The sequence below is a fragment of the Narcine bancroftii genome, chromosome 9, assembly GCF_036971445.1.
Source record: "Narcine bancroftii isolate sNarBan1 chromosome 9, sNarBan1.hap1, whole genome shotgun sequence".
NCBI lineage: Eukaryota > Metazoa > Chordata > Chondrichthyes > Torpediniformes > Narcinidae > Narcine > Narcine bancroftii.
The window spans coordinates 19,796,148-19,813,593 of record NC_091477.1 but is presented as its reverse complement, the minus strand read 5'-3'; the positions used below and the strand labels follow the sequence as shown (position 1 = coordinate 19,813,593).

The 17,446-nt window shown below is 38.0% G+C and overlaps 1 protein-coding gene across 1 annotated transcript in view; it reads right to left on the bottom strand.

Moving 5' to 3' along the window:
• Positions 1-17,446, bottom strand: part of LOC138743252 (organic cation/carnitine transporter 2-like) — a 67,729-nt gene that overhangs the window by 42,925 nt on the left and 7,358 nt on the right. The window contains exons 2-4 of the mRNA XM_069898229.1: positions 11,810-11,913; positions 4,266-4,420; positions 704-875 (exon numbers count right to left, since the gene is read on the bottom strand). Of these exons, the coding sequence (XP_069754330.1) occupies positions 704-875; positions 4,266-4,420; positions 11,810-11,913 (431 nt within the window). The remainder of the gene's footprint in view (positions 1-703; positions 876-4,265; positions 4,421-11,809; positions 11,914-17,446) is intronic.

The following is a 17,446-nucleotide window of genomic DNA, read 5'->3' as shown; positions in this document are numbered from 1 at the left end:
ATCAGATTCCTGGGATAATGGGACGAGGGAGAAGGAACCAGGACTAACTGGATGGATTTCACCTTGGCAGGACTGGGATGATATTGGTTAATGCTTTCAGACATGGTTTAAACCAAAATATCAGTGAAAGAAATGTGCAATGAAATAGAAGATGGAGAAACAAGGCAGAAAATATAGGATATAAATGACAAGTGTAAGTGAGAAGTAAATAGGGCCTCAATGCCAAAAAAAGGCTAAGATGGTAATAATGTTGAAAGGACAATGTATCTGAACTAAAAGTACAAATAAGAAATGAGTAAATTATACCGGGAAACAAAGAAATAGCAGAACAATTAAACATATATAGTAATTAAGTTCTGTCGCAAAAATGAAATAACCATCCAGATATGCAGTATTTTCAATTGATTCACTTCAATGTGATGCATAAAGTTTTCTACCGGATAACTTCAGGTGGTGAAGGTAAAAGTCACTTCCCCTAAACAGCAAGGAATACATGCTAATAATGCAAACATGTCACAAAATGAATGCTGGTTCACAGTCAAGAAAAGGTTACAGTACCTTGTTAACACATTCTCAATGTAAATCCCACCGAAGGGGAACTCTCATTTTCTTTCAATGCAGTTAAAATTTGTGGCAGAAGATTTCAGAAACACACGTTCACATCTAAACTACACAGTAGTTATGGAACAAAAATCCTACATACCACCACAAAGGAATATATAGCAGGCTGGAGAGTGAGAGAGACAAAAGTAACATCCGCCAATTTCTTATGTAGTACGCAAACAAAGGGAGCAACATGTAGCCAATAGCATAAGAGATGCAAGTTCCCAATGTACAGAACATAATCCGAATAGATCTTCTTAGAAGTTCCGTTCCTGCAAGAAAAAAAATCACAAACAATAGCCATTACAAAAAATTTACCAATTTAATTTTAAATCAAATTAAACCTTTCAATTGGAAAAAGCCTACAATTTTATTTTTAACAGGTAATTAATTTGAATGATTCTTTGATGGAGCTTACAACCAATCAAGAAAAGAACTTATAATGTCCATATATTGTCTCAATCCATTTTAGGGACAACCCAGAAACTAGAGATTGAACAGTTAAAGAAGAAAAATTACATCAAACGAGCAAGAAAGGACAGTAAAAGATAGAGTGCACCAGAAAAGAAAGAAAGAGAAAGCAATGGGGAACAAACATTTGGTTGAGCGTTATTACAATCTTGTTATAATCTGACCCTCTCAACCATGCATTTTGGCTCATCCCAGTGACTTTGTCTTTTCAGTCTAGCCAGATATTAAGTGGATCATTACCTCGCCCTAATTTTTCCTATCTTAAAATTATTTTCCATGAATTACAGCTGCTAACATTATATACATTTAAAATCACAATTGAAGAGTATCAAACTATTCATTCAAAAATTGCGAATGTGCAAAAATGGAAAATTCTGCTGACTCCACCATTGGATCATGGTTAAAAATGAGCTGAGAACCTGGTTGTGTCATGCCAGAACAAGTGTAACAATCTTACTCTCAATGTCAGCTTATTGTAGATTTTAGGAAGGAGAGGCTGAGGCAACATGCACTTGTCTTCATTGAATAGACATCAGTGAATAGGTTTAGAACATTCAATGTCTCAGGTGTTCACAGAAAGCAGGATATCTCCTGGAGCCAGCACATTGACCAACCATGAAGAAGAAACATCAATTCTGTGAAATCTAAGATGAGGCATGTTGTTGAATACTATTTCAAACTTTTACAGTTTGTATTGTAGCCTGGTTTGGAAACTCTGGTACCCCAAAACAAAGAAGGCTGCAGAGAATGGCAAACCTAGCCAAGTCCATCATGGGCACTGAACTTCCATTCATTGATTATAAATGGAAATATCTTCCAGAAAAAGTTATCTGAAAAATAACTGATGAATGAAGAGGGTTAATTAAGGATCAATAAGAGGAGATTAGTTCAAAATTACCTACTTTTGTGGAACATAAATACTTACCGATTTTGAACAATGAAAATGAAATAAATACAGCTCAGAATGATTCCCTCACAAGAAACAGACATGATATTGAAAATGCTTGAGATAAGAAATAAGTCCTTCATTTTTTTTCCTTTACAAGTTAATGCTTGGAATGTGTTGATCAGTAGGAGAGATACTGGTTAACTTGGGGGATTTATCATGATGGTGGTGGAAGTATGGATTTCTTAGGTTCTGATTGTTGAACTCCAGCCTGGATTGTAGAAATTTTCACCCATGGAATTTAGTTCAGGAACAATAAAAACAAAGATTAGTCTCATGGAGAATTGGGGCACATAGGAGCAGTCCCTGAAACTTGCTCAATCATTCAATAGCCTCATTCACACTGGCACTTTAACACAGTAATTAACCACTAATCCACCAGTTAACATGCCAGTATGAACTCTCGTGAACCAGCAAGCAGGTGCCAAGATCACCTTGGAGATGAACCGCTAAGGGATGGTGTATCATTGCTGATTTGTTTTGAATCGGCAAATTGGTTAGCCCAGTGTGAAAGAGACAGGGTGTGTGCAGGGTCCAATTAGTGAAGTGTTGATGACATAATTGAATGCATGCAGGAACATGAAGGAAACAAATTATTTTAAAAAGTATAAACTTTGTATTCAATTTACTAAAACCTGATCAATGTATTGTGATCTTGTATTTAAACAAAATTATTCATGTTTAATTAAAACATAATTAAGTATTATGAACAGCAGAGCATGAGCCCTTCAGCCCTTGTTGTTGTGCGGGTAGGCAAGGAACATGCAACCTTTTCCTTTAAAGCCTCCGTGTCCCAGTGTGCCTTGGTATAATGAAAGGGCTGCAAGCATGAAGCACTCATGGAGGGGTTTCTCTGTCACACAAAATTCTGGGAGGGCAGGTCCGCCATTGCTTGATACATCACTCAGGACATCATCAGTTGAGGACAGGCAGTGCACTGCTCTGGGATGCCGGATGGTGAGTGTGAAAGGGCGCAGAGGATTGGTTAACATGGGTATAGTGTGAATGGGAAAAAATGGTACTTTAAACTGGTTTGTTGAACCGCCAATTTACTGGTTAGCCAATGTGAAAAGGACTCATGAAATTGTGGGCCAATTTGTAGCTAAACTCCCTCCACTCACATCAGCGAAAATCTATTAATGACTATATTTAATGGGAAAAAAATGTTTCACATTTTCAATATATTTTGCATGAAAAAGTATTTCTTAAATTCTCTCCTAAAGCCCAAACTCTGATTTTTAAAGTTATGCCCACTTCTTCTTGGCTTTTTCAAACCCCAGTACTATCAAACTTCATTATAAAATCCAAAAAATCTCAGTCAATTTATCCTTTTAATGTCCCAGGACAATAAATTTAGTTTATGCAATTTTTCTTCATAATTTAATCTTGAGGTTGTTAGAAATTTCTGGTGAAACTACGACATGCACACATTCTACAATGTAAGTGCCCAGGACATTATATGGTAGTCCAGGTGTAAACAACTGCAGGTGATATGTACTTTTGAAAACTTCCTCTTTATATACTTTTATTATAAACATTTGATTATTTTTAATACACGTTCTAATTTTAATGATCTAAGAACATGGTTCTCAGCTTCTGGATAGATGTTTCTACATTCAACCTGGATTACAGTTTTACATCATAGAATTTAATATTCACAGGATGGTCAGTTTTCTGCAAAGGATTATAGCAGTTTTTTTTTGAAAAGTTAGAAGGTATATTGAAATGCTCAGCTACAGATACCCAAAGCCAAATAGAGTGGGGTAACATTTTAGCATCTGAACCTAATGACAGAAGGTAAAATTATTTCATTCCCTAGTATTTCAATCAGTCTTGGATGTTGCAGAGGAAACAGTAAAATAATTCAATCAACTTGAAACAAAAGATGAAGAGAAAAATATTCAGAATGACTGCAATACACAAAAGTTCTGGAGAAATGCAGCAAGTCATGCCAGCAGCAATGGAAAGTAAAGAGTAACCAAGGTTTCTTGCCTGATCTCTGCATCATGGTATCAGCCAAAAATAGGGATTCCCCTGAATAAAAATGTGAGGTGGAGGAGAGAAGAGGAAGCTGGAATGAGCAGGGGAGGAGCACAGGTTAAAAGGTAAGAGGTCATAAACTGATATATTGTAGGTTGGAAAGTAGATGAAAAAAGAGCTGAGGCAATAGGGGATGGGGGTTAACTCTCCAAATGGAGCTGGTTCTACAATTGGTTGTATGGTATTGAATGTTGCAGGTACTTACCAAGAACAAAGGCAGCCACGTAGTTTGATATTTGTCCCAAACCAACAAGGAAATTAAGAAGGCAGAATATTTCCCAGTTTGGAGAGAATACTTGAAAAATACCGAATACACACTGTACAGCCATTGTTCCAAACATAATTACTTTTCTTCCAAACCTAAAAACCAAAGAGAAATGAAAATTTAATTGTGCACACTCAAACACGTGCCTGTGATTACACACATTCTGCATTTGACCATATAATCATATAACAATTACAGTACGAAAACAGGCCATCTCGGCTCCTCTTGTCTCCACCGATTTAAGTGATCTCCTCCAATCCCACCTACCTGCTCCCTGGCCTTAACCCTCCAATCCCCTCACATCCATGCACCTATCCAACCTTCTCTTAAATAACAAAACTGACCCTGCTGCGACCATCTCTTCCTTCCACTCAGCCACCACTCTCTGAGTGAAGAAGCTTCCTCTCATGTTACTTCTCAATTTTAGCTTCCTAACCCTTAACTTATGACCCCTTATTTCAATCTCACCTACCCTCAAGGGGAAGAGCCTATTCACACCTACTCTATCTATTCCCCTCATAATTTTAATACCTCTATCAAATCTCCCCTCAACCTTCTACACTCCAATGAATAAAGACCCAGTCTACTCAATCTTTCTTTGCATTCTAGATACTGCCATCCAGGCAACATTTTAGTAAATCTTCACTGTACTCTCTCTACCTATTGATATCCTTCCTATAATTTGGGGACCAGAACTGCATACAGTATTCCAAATTTGGCCTCACCAATGCCTTGAACAGTCTCAAAATCACCTCCCATCTCCTATTTTCTATGCTTTGATTTATAAAGGCCAGCATACCAAAAGCCTTCTTTACCACCCTATCTATATGAGAATCCACTTTCAAAGAATGATGAACCATTATTCCAAGATCTCTCTGTTTCTCTGCATTCCTCAATGTCCTCCTTTCACTGCATATGTCCTGTTTTGATTATTCTTCCCAAAATGAAGCTCTTCACACTTATCGATATTGAACTCCATACACCATTTTTCAGCCCACTCTTCTAAGTAGTCCAAATCCTTTTGCAATCCCTGAAAACCATCTTCACTATCCACAACTCCCCTATTTTTGTATTGTCCTCATATTTATTAACCCAATATACCACTCCATCATCCAAATCATTAATATAAATGGCAAACAACAAGGGACCCAAATCCGAGCCCTGAGGCAAATGGCTCATCACCAGCCTCCATCCTGACAGACAGTTATCCATCATGAATCTCTGGCATCTACCTTCTAGCCACCATTGAACCTACCTGACTCAACATTAATACCTCGTGCCTGAACCTTCTTTACCAATCTTCCATGTGGAACATTATTATTATTTTTTTTCCAATTTTTTATTTTTCACACCATAAATCACATTAACCATGATACACATTTTTTCCTTTTCACACATATACAGTGCCATTTTCTCCCCCCCTCCCTCCTCCCATCCCACCCTCCCTACCTCCCCCCTCCCGTCCATTTAAGGTACAAAATCTAGGATACATTAAACCAGTCAGACAATGTTGTCATTCAATAAAAATACACCAGAAATTCCACTGAGTCCATTCTTTTCATTTCCTTTTCCTTCCGTTAACTTAGGTAGTGATTGTCCCCGGTAGGTTTTCGCTATTGTGTTTCATGTAAGGCTCCCATATTTGTTCGAATATTTCAATATTATTTCTTAAACTATATGTTATTTTTTCTAATGGAATACATTTATTCATTTCCATATACCATTGTTGTATTTTCAAATTATCTTCCAATTTCCAGATTGACATAATACATTTTTTTGCTACGGCTAGAGCTATCTTAACAAATCTTTTTTGTGCATCCTCCAAATCAATTCCAAATTCTTTGCTTTTTATGTTACTTAGGAGGAAGATCTCCGGATTCTTTGGTATATTGTTTTCTGTTATTTTATTTAATATCTGATTTAGATCTTCCCAAAATTTTTCTACTTTCTCACATGTCCAGATTGCATGAATTGTTGTTCCCATTTCTTTTTTACATCGAAAACATCTATCAGATACTGTTGAGTCATGTGGAACATTATTGAAGGCCTTACTGAAATCCTTATAGATCACATCTACTGCTCTACCCACATCAACCTTCCTAGTCACCGCATCAAAAAATTCAACAAGATTTGTCAAACATGACCTTCCCCGCACAAATCCATGTTGGGTGACCCTGATCAGTCCCTTCCCCTCTAGATACATACATATTATCTCTAAGAATACTTTCCATTAGTTTACCAACCACCGATGTCAAACTTACTAGCCTATAATTGCTGGGCCTACAGCTGGAGCCCTTTTTAAACAGAGGAATCATGTTTTCAACATGCCAATCCTGCGGCACCATGTCCCCCTTAAGTGACTGTTGAAAAATTATATCAGAGCCTCTGCTGTTTCCTCCCTGACTTCCCTCAAGATCCTGGGGAAAATCCTGTTGGGACCCGGAGACTTATCCATCTTTATATGCCTCAAAAGTTCCAACACCTCCTCTTTCCTAATCCCTACTTTTTCCATAATTACCCCTTTTGCTTCTCTTATTCTACATGATTCCATATCTTTTTCCCGAGTGAATACCGAAGAGAAGAATTCATTCAATATCTCCCCATCTCTTTCAACTCTGCACACATTTGTCCACTCTGATTCTCTAATGGACCAATTTTATCCTTCACTCTCCTTTTGCTATTCATATATTTGTAAAAACCCTTCGGATTTACTTTCATCCTGTTCACTATAGCCATCTCATATCTTCTTTTCGCTATCCTAATTTCTTTCTTAAGTTTTTTTTTTACCATCCATGTATTTTCCAAGCATATCATCCATATCTTTCTTCTTGTATTTAATGTAGGCCTTCCTTTTATTTCAAACTAACTTTCTAATCTCCCTTGAAAACTACATCGCTCTTGAACTTTTGGCCCTGCCTTTTAACATTATAGGAACATAAATATTCAGCACCCTCAAAATCTCACCTTTAAATGACCTCCAATTCTCCTCTACCTCCTTCCCATAAAACAAATCAGCCTGAACCACTCCTTTCAAGTTCCTTCTTATTTCATCAAATCTGGCTTCGCCTCACTCAAAAACCTTAATCTTCGGACCAGACCTATCCCTTTCCATAATTATATTGAAACTAATGGTACCATGATCACTGGATTTGAAGTGCTCCCCAACACACACCCCAGTCACCTGCCCCATCTCATTCCCCAACAGTAGATCCAGCACTGCCCCTTTTCTAGTGGGTATCTCAATGTATTACTGCAAAAAAACTATACTGCACACATTTTACAAATTCTAATCCATCCAGCCCCTTCACAAAATGTGTTTCCCAATCTATATTAGGAAAATTAGAATCCACCACTAACACAACCTTGTGCTTATTACAAGTCTCAGCTATTTCCTTACACATTTGCTCCTCTATTTTTTACTCCTCACGAGGTGGTGAATAATACACCCCAATAATTGTAACCTCTCCTTTTCCATTTTTTAATTCCACCCACACCACCCAGCACAGCTATAATATTTTCCCTGACAAGCAATAACACCACCCCCCCCCCACCTAAAGTGGCAAAATCCTGGAATATTTCACTGCCAGTCACATTCCTCCTGCAACCACGTCTCACTAATCGCCACCACATGACACACTCAAACACGTGCCTGTGATTACACATGTCCTGCATTTATTACCTAACAGCAATGTTCCAAACAAAGATTTAAGCACTTTGAAGGATAAAAAGCAGTAATTCAGCAAGGATACACCAGAAATTAAGCAGGAACCTAGTGATGCCTGGTCCAAGTCCTACCTAATGGACAGCTTGTTGTAAGTATAAATGACCACAGAATCATGAATTAGCCTTGACACAAATGTCAGCAATTCTTTTTCTCCCACTGTCTCTGCTCAACCCATTGAATTCAGATCAGATAATTTCTGTAATAAAACAGAAATGTAATATTGCATGAAATTGCCTTTTGTCCACCAAATGGCTGACAACACTTTGCCATCAGCGTTGCATGCAGCCTCTAACAGTTATATAGAAAGAGAAGTAAAAGGGAGTCCCCCAGGGTCACATAGTCCGTGGATTTGTCACCAGCACTCCTGCAGCCTCTATACAAAACCTCAGTTTAGACTATTGGCATCCTGAACCCAGTTCCCCTCCAACATGATGACAAAGCATTCAGCGCTCACTACCTTTGGGAGCTTTTCTTGCCATCAGAATCGTCTTGAATCCTGCTTCTGATACCTGGTTGTGATGAGGCAGTCTGCACCCTGTGTGGGGTCATCGCTTGCAAGTTGCCAACAGCTTGCAGCCTGTGTGAGCCCCTTGTTCCTCCACCACAGTGATCACCGTAGCTAGGATTTTCTCTTCAGATTCTGCTTCTCAATTGGAGGTGTTTCTCTCTGTTATTGATACCATGTTCTGCTCCACCGGTGTCTACAAATACTTCAGGCTGCTGCCTAACACAGGCACCACCATCTTGAGTCTAGACCTTGAGTTTGTAGGATTTTAAATAAAAAAACTATGGGCTTCTTTAAGAGGCTGCTTAAAGTTGTCAGTAGTGACACTGGGTGGAAGGACCCTGCAGAAGAGCACTGTGTCTCAGCATCTCACTCTCCCCGGTCCACACTAATGGCAGCGCTGACATTACAGTAGCTCCAGCAACACTGATTTTTTTTTTGTCCAGCCGATTGTTGTGGAATCATGAAATATTGAAGGCAAGCATTCAGCCCATCATGTCCACACCAGCTGAAAGACTAACTTGACTTCAGATTCATTGTCACCCTATGATCAAGACATACCCACATATCTTTGGAAATATGATGCTGCTCCAATAACCTCATTCTGCATCCATCTATTTCCTCTTACATGTTTAATCAGGCATCTGCTTGATTTTCAGCATTCCTGAAGAAGGGATCAGACTGAAAACATTGTTTATGATGCTGCATAACCTACTGAGTGTCTCCAGCACCATTGTGTACTGCATGAGACCCCAGCATCTGCAGGTTTTCTTGTTTGCATTCACATTTATAGCCTCATATTCGTCTTACCTGTTAAAAAAGGCAAAGCAACCAGCCCTCATCTTGTCAATCTTTTGCAGGAGCACATTTGTGAGAGTCCTGTCTTGCTGCATCATTGCATCCTATGTTGCTCAAAGCATCAGACCAGAACAGAGGATCATTAAAAGACCCAAGAGGGGGCCTCCCATTCCTCTATATATGACATTTACAGGATCACTGTCTAAAAAGGGCTCAGAGAATTATAGAAGACCATTTCCATTCAGTGCACAATATCTTCAACCCACTACCATCAAGAAGGTAGAGGTACATCAAAATCAGGTCTGTCAGGCTCAGTAATAGCTTCTTCCCACAGGCTGTGAGACTGATGAACAGTATTCTGTCACGGTCACTATCACCCCAAATATTTCTAAATATTTATTTTGATTATATATGTGATCTTTTTGTACTATATATTGTGTATTTTTGTGCATGCACCATGGTCTGGAGAGATACTGTTTTGTCAGCTTGTCTATGTACAATCAGAAGATAATAAATTTGAACTTGAATTTGCTTCTTATCACACACCCCACCAATCAGTGGCTTTGTTGAAATTATTTGTCCTCCTCTGCATATTCCCAAATATGCTTCAGGGAAGGAAAGCTGTCATCTTTATTCATCCAGGCTATAATGTGATTCCAAATTCACCAAGATGCTTAATTTGTAATGTTTCAGATCTTGACCACAGTGGAGAAGACTGCATATCTTTGTTTACTAGAGAAAATATTAGTACAGTTTGAAGTTTCAATAGTTAATGTACACAGTCAAAAGAACAGAGAAAAGGCACACATGACATGATAGAGTGATATCTAAAACTCAAGTGGTTTATTCACATAGCACATGGACCAAGTGGCAGTCAAGTCACATTCCAAGGCGGTTCAGTCATAGCTGTACAGAGTTTACATTTTACATTTATGGTTATAGTAGATATTCCTTTGGCAGTAATTATGTAACAGATTACTGACAGATCATTGAAATAAAACAATGTTAATGACTTGTGATAGTACAGATTGTATCACCAAAGTGTATATGTACAGATGTACAGATGGTAGTGTAGGATGACTGTGATTGGCTGAGAGCATAGTCATACCTACTGGCAGGTCTTAAAGATTGCTCCTAGCCAGACCAGGTCATTCTGGACTGGTCGACCTACTTGTGATATGCTCCAGTCTTTTAGTTCATAAAAGCCTTGGTTTGGATCAACTTTGGTTCTTTCGATACACACTACATGACTTAGCGTAATTGCAATCACAAGATACTTATGATGATATCAGCATGGATACTGACTTATAGGGTATTACAATATCCACAACTGCTTGCTCAGTCCATGTAGAACAGTGGTTTTCAAACTGCCCCCCTGAACTCACATTCCACCTTAAGTGATCCCTCTGCCATAGATGCTTTGTGATAAGTAAGGGATTGTTTAAGATGGCATGTGAGTGGAAAGGAAAAGTTTGAAAATCACTGTTTTTCATTCCTGATTGACTCGTTATGTGCACAGTTTCATAACTCCAAAGGAAATGGGCCAATGACATTTTTTCTCAAGCAAAATATTTCAGTAACATTTGGGTCTAAAGCAGTGGTTCTCAACCTTTTTACCCTACATTTTAAGTAATCCCTTACTAATTACTATGCACTCATGGCATAGGGATTGCTAAAGGTGGAATGTGATTTTGGGGGGCAGTTTGAAACCTACTGAAGTCGAATAATGAATAGACATAAAATCTTTGCAATGACAATGATATCCACATCCTGTGAAGAAATAAATTGAGCCAAATGTGGATCAAGACTTCCCATATCGCTGGCTACAAAGATTATCAATGTGAAATGTGACGATGTGCTTGCAAAGGTGATGTAATGATGAATATGAAAGAAAAGTAGGGACAAACAAAGATAAGCAGGGTCACTGCTCTCACACAGTTCAAAGTAGCAAGGAGAACAATGATGTGTACTGTGAAAGCCTCCAGTGGTTGACATTATAGCGATCAAACATTATATTTCTCCTAAGCCAGAGTCCACTGCAAGTTTCCAAATGAGACGGCACTCAGTACCTATCAATGATTTTCCATTCAACATTATGTCAAGAATGGGTAAATTTGTTGAAGATTCCATAATATGCAGGCCTGTTCTGGATATGTATCATATTGCGACAATTCATATTTCATCCCCAATGGCATATCCTTTCTGGAACAAAATTGTCACGTAGTAACAACTGAAGCTGGAGGCAACACTATAATCCCCACTACTCTTGCATCAGCATGTCAATGGTGACCATTCAAAACAGATACAGTTATGCAGTGAATTTCATGGACGCGTATCATCCCAAAGAGCTGATACTCAATGAAGAATTTTTGAATTGTACCGTAGCACTTCCTACAAAAGTAAAATAATGACAAGAGCAATTTTGTTTTGCAAAGTGACATGAAAAGAATAACTCACTTGTCTGATAACTGCCCAGAAAATAAAGAACCAATCAGCACTCCTAAAAAGAATATCGACATAGATAATGGGGTTTTCCAATCATTGTTGCATACCAAGTCCCACTGAAAAAGAAAAAAAAGAAAAATGAAGAGCCCAAATATTTCATCTTGAACAAAGATACAGCAAAGACAGTTCACTACACAGGGTCAAACTACATGCGCTTCACAATGCCAAAATGGGTGGAAATTCATTTTACCATATCAGTTTGATGAAGTAGGTGCAGATTTGGGCCATTCGGCCCATAATCCATTGTACAGTGGAACCCTGTTATGACGCAATGCTTCGGGTCCAAAAAAAATCAGATCATGAAAAAAGCGGGGTTGCACTAAATCAGGATTTCACTACTGTGTACTATACACACATCGATCATGGCAGCAACCCCACCACCCCACTGTTCATGGCAGCACATACCTCCCTCCATTTACAGCAGCACTCAGCTCCCCCTTATCCATTTACTCATCCACCAACTCCTCCCATTCCTCAATGCGATGAATTTCCCACCAAGATAAACATTACTTTACATCATCATTTAGATGCACCACTTCTAAACTTTAACTGCGCAACAGGGTAACCATCCATGGTACTGCATCTTTTAAAATGGGCTTACTTAAAGTCCTATCTCAAAGAATGGAATGTGAACATTAAGGGGTCCAATGACTCATGACGTTATATCCAAATTCACATTAAATCGGGGTGTGTTAAATCAGGGTTCCACTATAATTTGATCATGGCTGATTTATTTTTCCTCTCTTCATCCCATTCTTCTGTCTTCTCCTTGCAACCGTTACAATCATAAACCCATCAATCTCCATTTTTAATATACCTAATGATGGCCCCCGTAACTACCTGTGGCAACAAATCCCACAGATACACCACTTTTTGGCTGAAGAATTTCCTCTTTAAAACTGTTCTTAAGGCACATTTATCAAAAAAAAAAATCAGATCACGAAAAAAGCGGGGTTGCACTAAATCAGGATTTCACTACTGTGCACTGTACATACATCGATCATGGCAGCAACCCCACCACCCCATGGTTGATGGATCTCTTCATTGTGATGGATGTAACACTGGAGATGCTTCATTAACTCATGTGTTTTGGATAAGCCAGAGCCTTGAGAATTACTGAAATTAAATATATCAAACTTCTTCTGTACTTTTAAAAGTTAATTTTAAGCCTGATCCTTTATCAACCTTGTTTGGTAACTCTTATGGCAACTGATTTGCATGTATTAGCTTTTACTTCTCTTATGACTAGGCGGGCAGTGTTGCCCAGATGGAAGGACGTTGCTCCGCCTACACACACTCAATGGCTGCGTGACTTCATGTCATATTTAAATTTAGAGAAGATTAGATGCTCAATTTCTGATTTGAATTTAAATTTTCAAACATTGTGGGGACTTTTTACAAATTATTTTCAGAATCTCTGATTTGATATGAATGCAGAAGTGTTGACTAATAAGATAATTTATTATTTTGATTTGGGATCTTTTTTTCTCTCCTTGCCAAATAGCTTTGATTTTGGAAGTGGCTTAGATTTTTTTTAATAATAAAATATTACTGTAATATAATTATCTTTAAACATGAAAACAGAATGACACTTTAACTATCCTAACTTAACCCCCTTAAAATTGTAAGTGCGCGTGTAGGTAATGTGTGTGTTAATTTCAGAAAGTTTATTTGGTTCACATTCCAATCTCATTTCTCATTCCCCCAAGTTTACTGGTTGCAGGCAATTCTTATACTGTGCACAGAATTTAACATTTATAAAGTTCACCAGACTTTGGAGTTTGTGTTCTCTCTCTCTCTCGCTCTCTCCCTCTCTCCCTCTCTCTTTCACTCTCTCTCTCGCTCTCTCTCTCACTCTCTCTCTCTCTCTCTCTCTCCCTCTCTCTTTCACTCTCTCTCTCACTCTCTCTCTCACTCTCTCTCTCATTCTCTCTCTCTCTCTCTCTCTCCCTCTCTCTTTCACTCTCTCTCTCGCTCTCTCTCTCACTCTCTCTCTCACTCTCTCTCTCACTCTCTCTCTCACTCTCTCTCTCATTCTCTCTCTCATTCTCTCTCTCTCTCTCTCTCTCTCTCTCCCTCCAACAATCCATAAGTGAAAGTCTCTTGAGCACTTTCCAAACCTCTTGCAAAAGCTGTGGAGCTGATATATCTAGCATTAGCTTAGCTCCAATATTTTAAATAAGATCTGTTAGTGTTTGTATGTAACGTACTCTAACAAACCTTTCCCAATTTTTCTCTCAAAATGTATCTATATACTCTGTCACAACAGCCAAATACTACTTTTTACATGTACATCCTTCCTCAAACCCACCCTTTAAAATGGAACGTCTGTGCTGTTAGCCTCCAATTTTGTATTCTCTCTCATTCCATTGAATTTAGAAATCTTCCAACATAGAAACTCTTCTTTCTATTGTTCCTTGCCTTTCTCCATCACTGATGTAAACCTTACAATGTAATGATCATTCTACATTATCTCAGTGACATTTCATTTAATTTGTCCATATCTTCTGTAGCAACAAAACTGGCAATATCTCCTTTCTAGTTGGGCTGAGAACATTCTGATCAAGGCACATAACAGATATCACTCATTTACCTTCTCTATCACTATCCAAAGGAATATCTGGATAAGTAAAGTTCTGTCCAATACTTTTTTTTTTGCTTTTGCCCATTCAGAAAATAGACGTGTCCATTTATTTTTTCAACCAAAGTGCTTAACTATCCCCTCTCTGACTTTGTATTTCATTTGCCACTTCTCTGCCCCTTCTCCTAAGTTGTTGAAGTCCTTCTGCAGTCTCCCTGTTTCCTCCACACTACCTGCTCCTCCACCTACCTTAATATCATCTACAAATTTAGCCTTAAAGCCATTCATTCCATAATCCAAACCATTAATTTTCAACATTACAAAAAAAGCAGCCCTAACACCCACCCCTGTGAAAAAGAACTAGCAATTTTCCTCCACCTGGATTGCCAATCAGCCAATGCTCTAACCCCGCTAGTATGTTTCCTGTTATACCATGGGCTCTAATCTTTTTAAGTAGCCCCATGTGCAGCACCTTGTTAAGCTTCTTCTGAAAATCCAAATACACAACCTCTTCTTTCATCTTTTATCTAGCCAACTTGTCATTTCTTCAAATAAATATTATAGGTTTGTCAATCAAGATTTTCCCTTAAGGAAACCATGCTTGCTATGGCCTATCTTGTCTTCAGCTAAGTTCCTTTCTACTGCCTCCCTCACTTCTTGAATAGTGGGCTGATAATTATGATTTTTCAAGTCCTCTGGGACCATATCAAAATTCCTGAAAGATCATTACCAATCCCTCCACAATACCTATTGCTATTTCTTTCAGAAACCAAGGGTGCAATCCATCTGAACACGGAGACTATTTATACTGTTTAACATTCAGAGCACCTTCTCCCTTGAAATAGTAACTGCATTCGCTTACCTTACCTGATCCATTCAACATCTGAAATACTGCTAAGCCTTCCACAGAAAAGTCTGAAGCAAAATTCTCATTTAGTCCCTCTACCATACCTTCTTTCCAATTATTATTTCTCCAGCATCATTTTCTAATGGTCCTATTTATTTTCATTTCTTTTTTACTCTTCATATACATGAAGAAGCTTTTTGTATCCTCTTTGATGTTATTTGCTAGCCTAGTCTACATTCATACTTTATCTTTTCCTTACTTATGAGTTTTTTAGTTACCTCCTGTAAGTTTTTTAAAAACTTCCCAATCCTCTGTCTTCCTACTAATTTTTGCTTTCTTATATACTTGCTCTATTGTGACCATCTCCCTTTATCATCGATCGTACAGCACATAGACGGTGTTGTTTTAACTCATTAAAGGAGTAGTCCATTCTAAAGTACCAGTGAGTTTTTCATTGTTTATTTGAACACTTAAAACAATTAAACTACATTTAAAACAATTAATAAAAAGTTAAGAGTCAAAAGAATTATTTGGACCATCTTCATTTTGCTCTCTTCCTACACAGTACAAGATCAAATTCAAAACTAAATTGTTTATCTCAAATATGCAGAAAAAGACCTTGATGTTAAAATGAAGACAAACACATGGAATTTGTAAACTATATTCTAGCTGATGGTTTCTTGCAAAAAGATGTTTGCAAGTCATTTTAACCCTTACACTTTTGTCTGCTTTTATATTGGTTTTGACTTCTTTTTTCAGTCATAATTGTGACTTTTTTCCATTTGATTTTTTTCTCTTTTTTGGTGTGTATTTACCCTGCATCTTCCTTATTTCTTACAGAAATTCCATTTATTACTGCTCTGCCATCTTCCCTACTAATGCCCCCTTCCTACCTTCTTTGGCTATTTCCTCTCTCATGCCTCTGAAGTTCCCTTTACCCCACTGAAATACTACACTTCTGAATTTTGTTTCTCTTTGTTAAATCTCAAATTGAACTCATGATCACTGCCATCTAATGGTTCCTTTACTCTTAGCTCTCTTGTGCATTACACAACACTCAAACCAGTAAGTTCGGACTTCACACAAATGTATCTCTTTCCTACATTATATTTTGTGTCGTGCACTGGATGTGCAATAAGACGTCTCATTTCAAAAGTTTTAAATAAAAAAAACAGCTTAAACGACAGAACCTCTTTCTTATGAAAGTTATATTATCTCAAAGAGTGTAAAGAATGTAAAATAATATTGGCACAGCTCAATTATTTTACAAATATATATTTTTAAAGAAAATTAGAGAAATAAACCTTACATGGAGTGCTGTTCACATTATCAATATCAGTACATTTAAATACTGGACATTTTTCAAAAAACAAGATGACATTTACAATCACACACTCAGTTTTGTCTTCAGCTAAATTATTGGTTTTAAATTTATAAAAAATAATAGCTGTTTTTCAAAATCAATTATTAATTCTTATGATAAGATAAAAAATTGGATGTACATCCTTTGGCTCTCGGAACTAGACATGAATCCAGCTCTTTCAATGATTGGAAGCGATTGTCTTTTATGAATTAAATGTCAAATGTTGTTCTAAGTGCAAGGCTGCTTAAATGCAGTTCGGCATCATCGTTGCATTCCTGCAGCCATTTTACTTTTTACAAAGTGTGCAGAATTTTGGCAGAAACATGTCACAATCTAATTTTTGGGCAAGAAGACTCTATCCTTAAAAGCTCCAAACCCTGGATAAGACTTCAATGCACTGTTTATGTTCTGGGCTAAATGGTACTTGATCCTATATTCTGTTTAAATTGACAACTGGATGGCAGGGACTCATGGGCCAGAATGGCCTATACTGTGCAGTATCTCTAAGTTTAAAAAAAAAAGAGAATTTTAAAATTATTTTTATTTTAAGACTGCTGCACAGCACCACATCTTCCCCCTGCCTGTTTTTTGGTGGGGGCGTTGTGGGCCAAGCGGCTGCGTAATGCATTGGGCTGAACCATCGCCTCTGCAGCTGGCTGAATGGCCGTGTAGCACCATGAACCTAATCACTGCTCAAGCGGCTGGCCAAATGGCCACGCAAAGCAGCAGGCCTGATCGCCACTGGTGCAGCCAGCCGAACAGCTCTTTGTGAGGAGATTTTATAGTGTCCATGACTGA